This window comes from Rhineura floridana, chromosome 20 (genome assembly GCF_030035675.1).
Source record: "Rhineura floridana isolate rRhiFlo1 chromosome 20, rRhiFlo1.hap2, whole genome shotgun sequence".
NCBI classification, from domain to species: Eukaryota; Metazoa; Chordata; class Lepidosauria; order Squamata; family Rhineuridae; genus Rhineura; species Rhineura floridana.
The window spans coordinates 1,421,357-1,435,712 of NC_084499.1; the positions used below are offsets into that span (position 1 = coordinate 1,421,357).

The window sequence follows — 14,356 nt, forward strand, 5'->3', positions numbered from 1 at the left end:
GGGAGAGTTGCTTAGGCCTTGCTTTCATGAAATGCAGATGCCACGTGACAGAGGCATTCTGGGAAAAGGGGTGCTTGCTTGGCAGCCCCCTTCTGCCTGTGGTGGCAAGAGAGAGTCGACCTCTGGACGGTCAAGCAGGGAACTGTTACAAAACCTGAGGGGTGTGTGTTTCTCATCTGTATAAGTGACCAGTGCCGATATGTCCAGGCAGGCCGCTGGCAAAACAGGTCACGGGCTACAACTCCCTGTGGGCTTTTACTTTTCAGGTTCTCTGTAATTAGCGGACTAAATTTCCAGCACTTGCTTGACTCTTTGGGGGAGGCTTGCCCTGATGTTGAGTTTCTCTCTCTCCCTCCACCTGGCAGCTTCCTGGAAGCGATGGAGGCTCGCAGCCGAGGACATGCCTCCCCGCCTCCCACCACCAATGGGCAGAGCCCTTCCTCGGGCTCCCAATCTCCAGTGGTTCTGGCAGGCAACACCTCAGAGAGCTCCAGCCCCAGCACCCCCCAGCCGCCGCTTCCGTTGCCCCAGCAGAGCCCAGCTGCTGTGGCCCTTTCTCCAGAGCCCCTCATGCCTCAGCCGCCAGTTCTTCTGCCTGAGAGCCAGCTCCCCACAGCAGCTGTTGCTCCCCCTCCACCTGTGGCAGCCCCACAGCAGAGACGCAGCATAATTTCACGGCTCTTTGGGACATCCCCGGCTTCTGAGGTAGCCCCTGCTGCACCAGGTAAGTGGCAACAGAGGGTCTGCTTGCAGGCTATAAGCCTTGGTCGCCTTGGTTCCCTCCCCTCCAATCCCCACTGCCTTTGGTTGAGTTGGTGAGTGGTGTTCTTCCTCCCTGGTAGACTGTGGGAATGTTGTGGACATAATATATCTCAATTTCAGCAGAGCTTTTGTCAAAGTGCCCCATGATACTCTGTTTAGCAAGCCAGCTAAATGTGGGTTTGATGGAACAACTATCAGGTGGATCCACAGTTGGCTACAGAATCAAAGTCAGAGAGTGTTTATCAATGGTTCCTTCTCAAACTAGGGGGAGGTAACGAGTGGGGTACCACAGGCCTTGGTGGGCTCAGTGCTCTTAAACATTTTTATTAATGACTTAGATGAGGAGGTGCAGGGAATGCTTATCAGATTTGCAGATGACACAAAATTGGGAGGGATAGCAAATACCTTGGAAGGCAGAAACAAAATTCCAAGGGATCTTGATATAGGCTGGAGCATTGGACTGAACAACAGAACAAAATTCAACGGATACGTGCAAAATTCTACACCCAGGAAAAAGAAACCAAGTGCACAGTTATAATATGGGGTATACTTGGTTCAACAATACTATGTGCGAGAAGGATCTTGGGATTGTTGTTGATCACAAGCTGAATATGAGCGAACGGTACAACGTTGCTGAAAAAACGCATATGCTATTTTAGGCTGTGTTAACAGAAGTATAGTTTCCAAACTGCGTGAAGTATTAGTTCCCCTCTATTCAGCACTGGTTAGGCCTCATCTTGAGTACTACCTCCAGTTCTGGACTCCACACTTTAAGAAGGATGCAGACAAACTGGAACAGCTTCAGAGGAGGGCAATGAGGATGATCAGGGGACTGGAAATAAAGCCCTATGAGGAGAGACTGAAAGAACTGGGGACATTTAGCCTTGAGAAGAGAAGACTGAGGGGAGATGTGATAGCACCATGGAGCTGAAACAGTCTCTCGACGTGGCCCTGCAGATAGGCAGGGCCCGCTCCAGGCATGCCACGGCCCTTGGGCCCCAGCCTGCTCCGGGCCCCAGCACATGCTGCTGCGGATTGCACCGCCCACCCGTTCCCTAACTCTGCTTATCTTTCTCTCCTGTGTTTTGCTGCTGCATGTGCAGTGCTGCCCTTAACCAAGATGGCGGCTGAGGTTTCCCTAAGGGGCTGAAGCCTCCACTGCCATCTTGGTTGATGGCACGCATGCATGCTACGTGCGCAGGGCTGCCATCAACAAAGATGGCGGTGGACACTTCAGCCCCTTAGGGAAACCTCAGCCGCCATCTTGGTTAAGTGTAGCGCTGCGTGCGCAGCCGAAAAAACACAAGTAAGGTAGGCGGAGCGAGGGAACAGGAGGGCGGTACTATCTGCAGCAGTGAATCTGCCACAGATGGCGGAAGGGGAGCGCTACTCCCCCACCCTAAAGAGAGGCTCCTCTGGCCCATGGGGCCCTTGGCCAGGGCCCAACCTCGCCACCCTTTAGTGCCGGCCCTGCAGATAGGAACCGAATCAGTGTAAAACTGTGCCCCCAGTACCCATTCCACAGAGCTAGTCCAGGAGGGTACCAGTGGTATCAAAAGCTACTGAGAAATTCAGATGCAGAGAGAGACTCTTCCTGTCCTGTTCTCAATACCGGTCACCCAACAGGACGATCATTATCGATTCAGTCCCAAAACTGCCCCTGAACCCAGATTCAAGTGGATCCAAATAATCCAATTCCTCCAGCAACTCTTGCAGCTGCCCCACCACTGCCATTCTCTCTTCTACTTTTCCCAAGAAGGGGGGCGGTTGTTACAAGCCACAGATTCCAGAGTGTGTTTTTTCAGCAGTGGGTATACTACTGCCTATTTAACGGTGGCAGGTGCTATCGCGCCTATCAGTTCACCACCCCCTCCAACTAGATTTCGCCAACCAAGATGGATGTGGGTCAAGAGCGGAAGAAGGTGGTCGTGTCATTGCAGCGCTCCTGTGCACATCAGCAGGTCGCATAAACTGCAGTCAGTCTCATAAAGTATGGGAAGTCGCTACATTAGACAGCTCGAGTAAATGTGCAAGCACTGCTGCATCCAAGGAGCTGAGCGACTTTATCCTTGGAAGTTCTGCAGAAACTGCTCACAGCCTGCTGCTGAGTGCTGTGCAGGACCACCAGCCACTTCTGGTACGATGAGCTCCTGGACCACCAAAACATGGCTGGCTGGCTGATTGAGGACGCAAGGCAGGCAGCAAAGTAGTTCTTCCCCACCTCCTGAGAAGCAGAATTGTGTGCCCTAACAAGTGTCCCGTCAGCTTCGGAGTGAGTCTTCTGCCTCCCGTGCTCCGGTTGTCTCCCGGCTGGCTTTGTTGTCTGCTATTCCTTGGTAAGCCAAGGTGCAGTGCAACATCAAAGAGGACCTTCAGGAGCAACTCGGTTGACGATGTGCTACCTGAGGGAAACCCTTTGGTGACAGAATGTTCCAAGTGTCCCAGGTTCTGTGACAGGAGAGGTTTTGGAAGAGCCCCCCTCCCCTTGTTTGTTGAGCCAGGTGCTGCATTGGGGGGGACAGCCAGGGGCTCATGGCCTAATTTTATGCAGCCCTTGGCCTTCGTTCAAAAGCCCACTGCAGGCAAGTGATCCATTTGGGTCTCTGGCAAGAGGATCTGCCCCTCCCCTTGTGACCGGGAGGGTTGGCAGAGGAGAAGGAGAAAAGAGATGCCCCCACTCGCTCTTGGCTCTGATTCTGCCCACAGTTGGCATTTGGACCCTAACAGGTCCAGGGGGGGGAAGGGTAGGAGTGCCAGGAGGCATGGAGATGGAGAGCTGGAGGAAGTGCGCAGGAGAGGAGAGTCATGTTGGGGGCTCCTGGGGGTGTGAGAAGGGGGAGCAGGATCTGAACCTGACCCCGCAGTTGCCTTTCGAAGCAGCATGCAGACAGGTGAGGAGGAGAAGGGGCGCTCCAAACAGCCTCGCCAGTTCTCTGTGCCCCCAGCGTCAAGCAAGTGTGCTTTCTGCAAAAGGATTGTGTCTGAATATTCCATGCTGTGCTGAAGCTGAACTCGGGGTGTTGCTGACAAGGAAGGGTCTCAGGGGCCGCTTCTCCTCTTCCTCCTCTTGCTGCTCCCAGGTTTTTCCACCGGTGCTGCTTGAGCTGCTGCACCAGCCCGTGTGGGTGGGGGGCAGAGAGGAAAAGGGAAGCCAGGGGTGCCTGGAAGCTTGACATGAGGAGCCGGGACTGGGAGGATCCAGACCTGCTGTTCTTCTCTTCAGATGGCTCTTGGGTACATCTGCCTTTGCGGGTGGAAAGTGTTGACAGCTCTGTGTTCACTCTGAGTGCTATACAAAGAGATTCCACTCAAGGAACACCTCAGTCCCTTTTGAGTGCATTTGCAGAGCTCCTCTTTTTTGCATAATTCTCTTTCTGCTAGCCATATGGGAGGGAAAGGTGCCCCCCCCCACACACACAGAGTGTCCATCCCCTTGCAGATTGCATGCACCCACTGCTCTGGCTTCTGTGACCTCAGCTGTGGCAGGCTTGAAAGCATCTTTGCACCTGTATTTACATCATTTGTAGGTCACCTTTTAGGGTACATGAAAATCACCAAACAAATCCTAAAACAGTGACTTCAAAACATAGCCAAAGCAATCCCATAGGTTAATATAAAATAACTTTAAACAGTTCAACAGTTTCAAAAGCAGTAGCAATTAAAAAGCCATTTGGAACAGATGAGCATTTAAGGCCTTTTTAAAGGCTGTGCAGAAGGTGGCACACTCAGTTCAGTGTATGTATGTGGAGGAAAAATTCAATGGTGTGGGCTTTTGGAGTGTGTGTGCACGCCAGCTTCCATGTTTCATGTCTGCCAGCCTACTGATGTTCAGGGGTGGGTAGGCTTGAAAGTGCAGGGCCTCTGAAGTGGATCTTGGCATACAGGCAGGTGCATACGGAAGGCTGTTGGGCCTCCATGTAACCTGGCCCCTAGCCATATAGGTCTGAATTAAGCTGGTGTACGATGGGTGCTACATGTTCCAATTTCCTAGCCCCTGAACATCTGGCTGGTAGCATTGTTTGCCAGTTGAAGTTTCCAAATTTTCTTCCAAGGTGGCCCCGCATAGAGCACATTACAGTACTCTGTTGTCTTTTGTAAACTGCTTAGATGGTAAGCAGTATATAAATTTTCTAAAATACATTATATAAATAAATAGTGGGGGTGTAACCAGTGCATAGGCAACTGCAGCTAGTTCTGACCATCCTGGATAGGGTCGTGGTTGGGGTACCAATCTAAGCTGGTCAAGGGCACTCCTAGCTACCAAGGTCACCTCTGCTTCTGCTTCCACAGATAGCGCCAAGTCTAGGGGGGTGCCCTAGTTGTCTGCTCTGCGAGTGCAGCCCCATCCAAGCCTGGCTGCACCCCTCCATCTATTTCCACCAACCTCCCATCCCACAATACTTCCACCTCAACCTGAATAAAGTTTCACTTTGTTTTCTCTCATCCATCCCAAAACTGTCTCCAGATGCCTGTTCAAGGATTACATTTATACCTCCCACCTTCCCTCCAAAGAGCTAAAAGCTGCTTGCATTTGTGCTCCTTCTAACCCATTTTATTCTTGTAACAACCCTGCAAGGTAGGCTAGGCCGAGTGATTGTGAGTGGCCCAAGGTGAGCTTCATGGCTGCAGTGGGGATTTGAACCTGGGTCTCCCCAGTCTTCACTCAGCACTCGTATTCACTACAGTCTTCCTGGGATTTGTTTTTTGGGGCGTGGGGGTAGGAGAGAGAGCACTGCGAGTTAGCCACGTATTGATGACAGGACAGCTGCAGTCTCTGTGTACACACACACCCATGTGGTTTAGGGTAGACGTTATGTATTTATTTATTTATTGCATTTGTATACTGCCCTATAGCCGAAGCTCTCTGGGCAGTTTACAACAATTAAAAACATTAAAAACAAATATACAAATTTAAAAACACATTTTTTAAAAAGCAATTTAAAAGACGTTAAAGAGCATGGTGGACAGAACGGAGCCTTGAAGCATCCCATCAGCCAGCCATTGGCCGTGGGGTGGAAGAGACGGCCCCCAGTCTCTAAGCTAAGACCACTAGGCAGCATTTCCGACTTGGTGCCCTCCAGCTGTTTCAGACTACAACTCCCATCATTCCCAGCCAGCATGGCCCCGCTGGTGTTGCTGATGGGAGTTGTAGCCTGAAACACCTGAAGGCACCCATTGGGGGAAGGCTGCCGTATGGGGAAAGGAGATTCTCAGGAAGCTGGCTTTGGTACTTCGTGCCACGTTCTTGGTTCACCTAGGACTGTGGCACATGCACCGCCCTGGGTATCAGCAAGCACGCCGGCAGGCTGAGTTCAGGTACGCAGCTCTTGGCTTGAAACGCAAGTGGGGCACAGGATTTTTGGGGGGGTTGCTTGGTGCTGACGTGCCCCTCCATTCCTCCTGCAGACCCTGCCACAGCCACTCCCCCTGTTGAGGCTTCTTTGAAGGTGCAGAGCGTGGAGGACTTTGTCCCTGAAGATAGCCTGGACCGCAGTTTCCTGGATGACCCTGCCCCACAGAGAGACAAGGGGAGGCTTGCAGCTAAGGCCCCCCCCGACAGTGACAGGTGAGGAGAGCAGTCTCCGGGGGGGGGGGTTGCTCTCTCGGTTTGAGGCTTTGGGCTGCCGTCACTCTGTCCACTGCAAGCATTGTGGGCTGGCTACTTCCTTGCAGGCCCTGCTCTGCCATTGGCACGTGTCTTGTTCCCAGGCCCCACAAGGGAGCAGGCCGTTAAGGAAGGCTGCATGATGGCTCTTGCCTTCCCCAAGGGGAGCACTTTCCTTCTGTAGCCCTGCGGAAGTGGCAACTCTCAAGACAGCCGCCTGCTGTGGCCTACCTGGTGCCTTCTCCCCCCCCCCCCTGTTGCTCAGAGACACGTTCCTGAAGCCCTAAGTAGGCATAGAAGGTTTCTTGAGTCCCTGGTGAACTGCCATGCGGGTGGGTGGATGATGAGCTGCCGAGCTGGAACAGGCTGGGCTTGCCTGTTTGGCAGACTGCAGCTTCTTGGAAGGCCCCCGTGGTAGGGCCCTCCTCTGGCAAAGCTCCTGTGAACAAGTGGCTCTTGTGCTCTCCTCCTCCTCGTGTGAGCACCTTTCTCAGCCCTGAGTTGCCCACGCTGGAAAATCCTCCCAGGATTCCCCCCCTTGAGTCTGCAGATGGGCTTTGCCTAGTTGGAGGGGAACATAGATGCGGTCTCATTCTGAGCCAGACCTGGGGTCCATCTAGCCCACTACTGCCTGCACTGACTGGCAGCAGCTCGCCAGGGCGTCAGGCAGGAAACAATTCCAGCTCTTCCTGGACTTGGAGATGCCAGGGATCGAAGTGGGGGCCTTGTGCATGCAAAGTGGGGGCTGTACCACAGAGCCGTGGCTCTTGTCCCTAAATTACTTCCCCTTTCATAGAAAGCTAGTGCATCAGGGGAAGAGGTTCTGCACTAGCATCTGTGTGTGGATCCCTACACTTCTGTGAAGGGAGTATTCAGCTGGGCAGCCTCTCCCCCCCCCCCCCAGTCTCATGAGATGTTTCTGTAGCGATCATTCTGCCCTCAGTCACAGAAGAATGGACTAGCGGCGCATTGAAACGTTTCGTAATATGTGCATGAAACAGGAAGTGTGGTCTGAGGGTTGATTGAGGCCCCAGACTTTCTCTTGCCTCCCCCCCCCCTTTCCAAGTACTACCTTTATTTGGAGGGGAAAGATTTGCTCTGCTCCTGGGGGCCTGTTGCAGTTAGAAACCAGACTGGCTGTTTAAAAATGAATTCTGTTCCAGTCGGGTATGAAGAGTCGCCGTTTTTCTTGTGAAAGGCTCTTTCATGCTGCTCTGCCTCACCTGTCTGTCAGCATGGCATCTCTTCCCTGCTTGCTGGCAGGGGGGCATTGAATTGGGTGGTAGGTGGGTGTTTCCCTTGCTTGGTGCAGCGATTATGCCAGCAGGCGGTGCAACCTCAGTCTGGTTGCTCAGTGGGGGTGAGGCGGGGCCTGCTTGCCTTCTGCCGTGGACAGGCTCCAAACTATTGCCTGCTGAGGCTTCGGTGCCTCAAGCCAGCACTTATATTGTCCCATCAGATCTGGTTTGTGACACTGCACTGACTCTCTTTCCCACACACGCTTCACTCCCTTGCTTTTTCCAAGCAGACCCGTGGAGGAGGGGACGGAGGAAGCCTTTGCATCAGCTTCCCATACTAGGAACTGACCCAGTTTGCTTGCTTAGTGCGTTGGCACACGTTCCCTGCCTCACCTTCGCATCCCCAGGAGACTTTTGGAAGCTTTGTTGGAAAAACCAAAAAGGTTGTTTTCACAATGCTCAGTTCTGCCTTTGGTGTGGGCTGATGAGGGAGCGCGCACAGCTCCAGGCTGGCAGGTTAGCTGCTGTCTTCTGGGCAGTCCTGGAGTTCCGCCATTCTGGCATTTATTTGTTAGATTGCCATCCCACCATTTCTCCAGGGAGCACAAGGCAGTGCACATGATTTTCCCTTTCCCTATTTTTTCCTCACATCAACGCTGTGAGGTAAGTTAGGCAGAGAGATAATGACTGGCCCAAACTTCATGACTGGCTCGGGACTCGAACCTGGGTCTCTCGGCCCTAGTCTGTTACTGACAAGGCTGGCCCCCTTGCCAGTGAATGCACAGGGTTGAGGATTCTTGCTTTCTCCCTTCCTCCATATCTACATAGAGTCCTTGTATGTTGAATGTTAGTTCACCTAAGCTTGCAGGCTATCAGCAGCAGTCGTCCAGTGCAGGCGGAGAATAGAGGAGACCCACTCAATCTTTTAAGTCTAGGGAGGTACCAGAAATTTTCTATTTGGGAGTCAGAGTTCAGACAGCAGAACAGTCTTCATAATATATGTTGTTTATTCATCTCTTGCACACTATGACTACTAAAATGCATTCTAGGTGGCCTTAGCTATCATTGCAGAAACAGAAAATAGAAAGAAATTGGTGGGTATCCATTTAACATCAAAGTATAAGACTTTGTATCAGTGTCAAAGTATAAGGCACATCTTAGTTAAAACAAGTTGCAATAGATGAAGGGCAGAGTTAAACTCTAAGTCATATTGCAGAGCCAAAGTAACAAAGTACATGTCATGATACATCACCCATCGGATGTCATGGATAGAATAGATGGATGATTCTGCTTTCTTCAACCCCCCTCCACTCCAGCAGAGCTGAGGGGTCATGCCTGCTATAAAACCTGGCCTTTTATACACTTTCTTTTCAAAGAGAAGGTGTGTTCCCATGGCTTTATCAATTGCTGCCTTCTCCTTGCCGCCTCTTCCTGCCTTGTCCTAGAGACGGCAAGTATGACCAGCGTCAACAACTGGTTGGCTTAACGTTACCATATAAGGAACTTCCTCTTCAACGGCCAGAGTGTTGGCTGACCTCCCAGTTGTCTTGCCTTATACTTACTTTGTTCAGAAGGGAGGGCGAAGCCCATTTTCAAAAGAACATTTTTCTTCTATGTCGCTTATGCAGTGCTAAGCCATTATAAGCAAATGTAAATGATTTCAGCACATTTTATACATATTTCAAGCCAATATCTGGGCTGGCCCATTACAAGTCCAACCCTCTTGCAGCCTTTCCAGTGGAGTGCTCTCACCCTCCAGCTGTTTTGGGATACAGTTCCCATCAGTCCCAGCCCAGCAGGGCTCATGGTAATAATGGGAGTTGTAGTCCCAACAGCATCTGGAGAACGTCCCGTTGGGGAAGGCTTCTCTAACCATAGCACTGCTGTGCTTGCCCGTGGCTGCTGAGCGTTCCCTGCAGCATGGTGGTGGGCCCTTGGGTACCTCCTCAGTTTGTGCCCCAGTCGGACTGGTCAGTACTCACATGGGTGACCTGGCTGCACAACCTTACCTAGAACATGCGTTCCATTAGAATCAACTAGCAAAGCCGCCATCTGCAACATGCTGAGATTATGTGGATATTGAAAGACAGAAAGCTTGAAGCCTGCTGAGTGGCAGAGTCCATGTGTTGCATGCAGAATGTTCCAGGTTCAATCCCTGTCACCTCTAGTGAAAAAGGCTCTTGGACAGTGGGGCTGGGAGGACCCCCTCCCCATCTCTGATCTTGCAGAGTTGCTGCCAGAATAGGCCCGCCTTCTTCTTGACCTGGTGCTGTCCAGAAATAGTTGGACTCCAGCACCCATCGCCCCCGACTATTGGCCAGGCTGGCTGGGGCTGATTGAATCCAAAACAGCTGGAGGGCGCCAGGTTGAGGAAGGGTGAAATAGACAATCCTGGGTTAAATGGCTGGTTGTGCACAAGGCAGAGCTTGGGGGATGAAGCTGTTACATTTCCCCTTTTTAAAAACTCAACTGTGGCACTGTCACTCCCACCCTCCAAAGCCTTTCCTTTTTTCAGTGACAGGGATGCCCCCGGGGGGAACCCCCTTGTGGCCGGCTTCCAAGATGACCTGGATTTGGATGACCATGTGTCCAGCAAGCTGCCTCCGGCAGCAGAGTTGGTGCTGAGCAAAAACATCACCCTGTCGAGTGAGGAGGAGGAAGAGCAGTGCAGGTTGACCATCATGTCGGATGAACATACTGCCTTGGAGCAAGAGATAAGACGGTATGAGGTGGCTGAGAGTTGGAGCTTTTGCTTTCTGAGGGGCTGCCTGTCATTGTTTCTGGGTGGCCAAGGCAGCCTTTGGGCTGGGTCTTGTCCTTTGGGGAACAGCCATACCTCAGTGATACCTCCAGCTGTGTGGCCAGTTCAAGCAGGTTGTTTTAGCCCTGTTTTGTGCTATCCATAGTTAAAAGACCCCATATCATGGTGTGTGCTTCTTAAGAGTGGAATCTTCACTGTGGCTTGCCAGTGGTTTGTGGAGTCAGCTGTAACTGCAAGCTGCAGTTAGTAATAAACATGGTTTGAAACCAGCTTCCAACCAGGGTTTGATGTTCCAGTTTGGCAGTTCATGGTAAACCATGGTTTGCGGGCTGGTGTGGCTGAGGGTGGGCAGACCAGTCTCTAGAAAAAGGAGGGTAGTTCCAATTGCCCAGCACCAAAATAATCCCAAGGAGGTGAATCTCAAAAAGTGTTGAACCTTCTAATTCCAAGCTGACAATTTTCCTTTCAACCTTTTTTTAAAGATCTTCCAAAATGTCCTCGAAACTCGTAAGGCTAGGAGTATCTACCAAACCAAATACCCCGAAGGCTCCTGCTGGCTTCTCTGCCCAGGTTGGGCTTGAACAAAATGGCAGCGGCAGCGGCAGCAGCAGCAGCAAGGTTTCCATGGCTGCTGTTGCCCCAGAGGCTGCCTCTACGGCAGCAGCACCCGCATGCTGGCCTCCGAAAGCCCCCTCTCGGAGCAAGGCCTCTGCTTCCAAAGAGAAGGGGGAGAAGCGAGAGGAGTCGGAGAGTGACCCCGAGGGGCCCATCGCCACGCAGATGCTCTCGTTCGTCATGGACGACCCAGACTTTGAAAGCGAGGAGTCGGACAGCCAGAGGAAGAGAGCCGTGAGTCCCCTGAAGCCCACTTTGGGCAGCCAGGCAGAATGAGCGCAGCCACATTCAGCCTTGTGCTCCTGCATGGTCAATTTTAGGCTCACGAGCCACAGAGAGAAAACAAGGGTAACATAATTCCCACACCGGGGCAAGTGCTGCACACACGAGGAGGGCCTGCGTAGTTTGCACAGGATTATTATTATTATTATTATCATTTGTTTATTAATTACACTTTTATACCGCCCCATAGCCAAAGCTTTCTGGGCGGTTTACAACATAAAAACAATAAACCATTACATTTGGTACAATTGATAATAAAAGAAAATGAATATATCCCACTAGTAGAAACTTTATTTGCTTTTAGCCATAGGCCATTGCACAATATACAGTAAATGGTTAAAACAGTTAAAAACATGCGGTTTTAAACCTGCAGTCGTGTCATTGGGCTTTTACATAGTTTGCTCTTAACTTTTTCGCTGCTAAAGCAAAATTGGCCACCGCAATTGTGACCCGGCTGTGTTTATCGGCCAGGAACTCCACCACTAGGTTGCCCCCGGGTGTCCCCCCTCTGAGGTTGGTCAGAGGTGCTAGAAATTTGTTTCTAGGGTTCCCATACAAGGGGCAAGTAAGCATATAGTGTATTAGGTCTTCGGGAACCTTGCAGCCATAAACGCAAAGGCGCTCTGCTTTTGGGATTCCCCGGTACCTGCTTTCAAGATAAGCTGTGGGCATTGTTTGGAATCTTAATTCTGTGAAGGCTCTGCGTAATGGAGCACCTGTCAGGATATCGAAGTAAGGGGGAATAGGTGATTTGGTTTAATAAGGGGGAACCAGGCTGAGAAGGGGGCCGCCATTATAGTGGCCCTGTCTTGGTTCACAGCATGATTGAAAACCCAATTTCGGAGCTCAGATGGGTTAAGGCCTAGGAGATTCTTGTGTGAAAGATTATAGGATTCTAATATTGCCTGGCATCCTTGTGCCCAGCCCCCCATCTGGAGTTGCTCTTGCCAGCAAAGTTTTGTAAGGGCAGTATCCTCCAAGGTGGAGATCTTCCTCCCGAACCTTAAGGAGGCCAGGTCAATTTTTGCCGCCAGAGATGGGAGGCCTAGTTCTGCTCTTAAATGGGGAGATGGTGTGCCTTGCGGGAGCCCCAAAATCTGTCTCATAAAATTGTTTTGAAGGACCTCGAGACTGGGTTTAAGTGAGCCACCCCAAAGCTCTGCCCCATATAAAATTTTCGGTAAGGCTTTGGCTGTGAAGATTTTCAACATCTGCTTAATCAATTGGCCCCCTTGAGTATAAAAAAACCTTCTTAATTGACCTATCACTCTGGCACCCATTAATTTGGTGGCCTCCAGGTGGGATCTCCACGAGAGCTTATTACTGAAGTTTATACCAAGATATTTAAAAGTCTGTACCGGCTTCAGTGGTTGCCCATTTAGGGACCAGTTCGATGTAACCTTTTTATGTTTTCCACAAATCATAATTTTAGTTTTAGAGTGGTTAACGTGCAGGCGCTGGGCTTTGCAGTATTCTCCCAGTCGGGACAACATTCTTTTTAAGCCTATTTTATTTAGGGAGAACAGAGCGTATAGTAATGATGATATTTTCCTTGGCCCCACCGATGGAGGAAAAAAAGAAGGGGAGGCCATTTCGAGGATGATGTCATTTATAAAAAAGTTGAAAAGGAAAGGGGCCAATATACATCCTTGTTTGACTCCTCTCTCTACTGGAATTGCACGAGAGAGTATTCCTTTCCTCCCCAATCGGACACACAAAAGAATTGGTTGGTAGAGGGATTGAATTAGCCACAATAATCTTTTATCAATGTTGGATTGGCCTAACTTGCGCCACAGCAGCTCTCTATCAGTGGAGTCGAAAGCAGAGGCGAAGTCAACAAATGCCATGTGAAGGGACCCACTCGGGCGCAGAGTAGACTTTTTTATTAAGTGGTGGAGAATGTAAGCTTGGTCAACCGTACTCCTGCCTATCCTGAATCCAGCCTGTTCTTGATGAATGATGGAGTGTTTGGAGTCCCATTCTAGCAATTTGTTTAAAAGAAAGCGCCCATACCTTGTAGATGTCATGTCTAATAGGCTAATGGGCCTGTAGTTGCAAGGGTCCGAGGGGTCACCTTTCTTCAAGATAGGCACCGTTATACTGGTGCGCCAGCCGGTGGGGATGTCTCCCATGGAATTTATGTGAGAGAAAAGTATAGCTAACAGTGGGCCCCACCAGGAGATTTCAGAGAGAAATAACTCTGGGGGCAACATGTCCTCCCCTGTGCTTTACCAGCATGGAGAGTCGTCATTAACTCCCCAGTATCCGCGCTGGTGACAGGGGGCCATGGTGGAAGAAATGCCAAGTCGTTGGGGGGAGGCAGCGGTGTCAATGGCTCGCTCCCAAAGATGGTACAGAAATGTGAAACCCAGACTTCCGGGAGGATGGGGGGGATGGGCACAAAATAATTCTGAGCGAAACCCCCCCTGGATTAACCTCCAGAATTCGGGGTCCTTTCCTTGGAGTAGTGCCCGCCCCAGGGCCCGCCAGCTGTTAGAAAAGAAGGCTTGCTTTTTCTGTTTAAGTAGCCTTTTGTATGCCCTTTTTAAAGCGAGCAGATGTAAAGTGGCCTCCTCAGAGTTATCTTGCCTGGAGGTTCTAATTTGGGCACATAATCCTCTTGTTTCTACAGTCCCTGTCATACCATGATTTAGGTCCCTTTGGAGTCTTGTCTGGGGCTGTAGAGATTACCAGGGGTTTGAGCACATTGGTGATATCCTCGTAAATCCTGAGAATGTCCTCTGGGGTGTCAAGAGCTGATTGGCGAAGATCTAACAAAGGGGTCGACTCTAAAAGTCGCCTCACTACGGACCCGATTTCTGTGGACCATTTGAGGCGCTTTGACCCGTGGAGACTATCCAACTTCGGGGCGGATGTATATAAATGGGCGTGTTGGGAGAGGCCGCCAAGTCTCAGGGGGAGGTGGTCGCTGTCCGGTCTAGCTTCAGTGAAAAATTCTTTAACGAAAGGGACTAGGGAAGGCGACCCAAGGGTATAATCCACTACGCTAGCTCCCTTTCCAGAAATAAAGGTGTTCATAAGAATAGTCCAAATGCGTACCATTAAAGCAGATTAATTGGGATCTAACAATTA

The 14,356-nt window shown here is 50.8% G+C and overlaps 1 protein-coding gene across 4 annotated transcripts in view; it reads left to right on the forward strand.

Annotated features, from left to right (window-relative positions):
* RABL6 (RAB, member RAS oncogene family like 6) overlaps window positions 1-14,356 on the forward strand; it is a 61,070-nt gene that overhangs the window by 32,603 nt on the left and 14,111 nt on the right. For 3 of the 4 annotated variants that reach the window (XM_061603624.1, XM_061603622.1, XM_061603623.1), the window contains 4 exons: window positions 366-724; window positions 6,169-6,328; window positions 10,121-10,327; window positions 10,849-11,215. In XM_061603624.1, the coding sequence (XP_061459608.1) occupies window positions 366-724; window positions 6,169-6,328; window positions 10,121-10,327; window positions 10,849-11,215 (1,093 nt within the window). The remainder of the gene's footprint in view (window positions 1-365; window positions 725-6,168; window positions 6,329-10,120; window positions 10,328-10,848; window positions 11,216-14,356) is intronic. The other variant, XM_061603625.1, reaches the window with a different exon arrangement.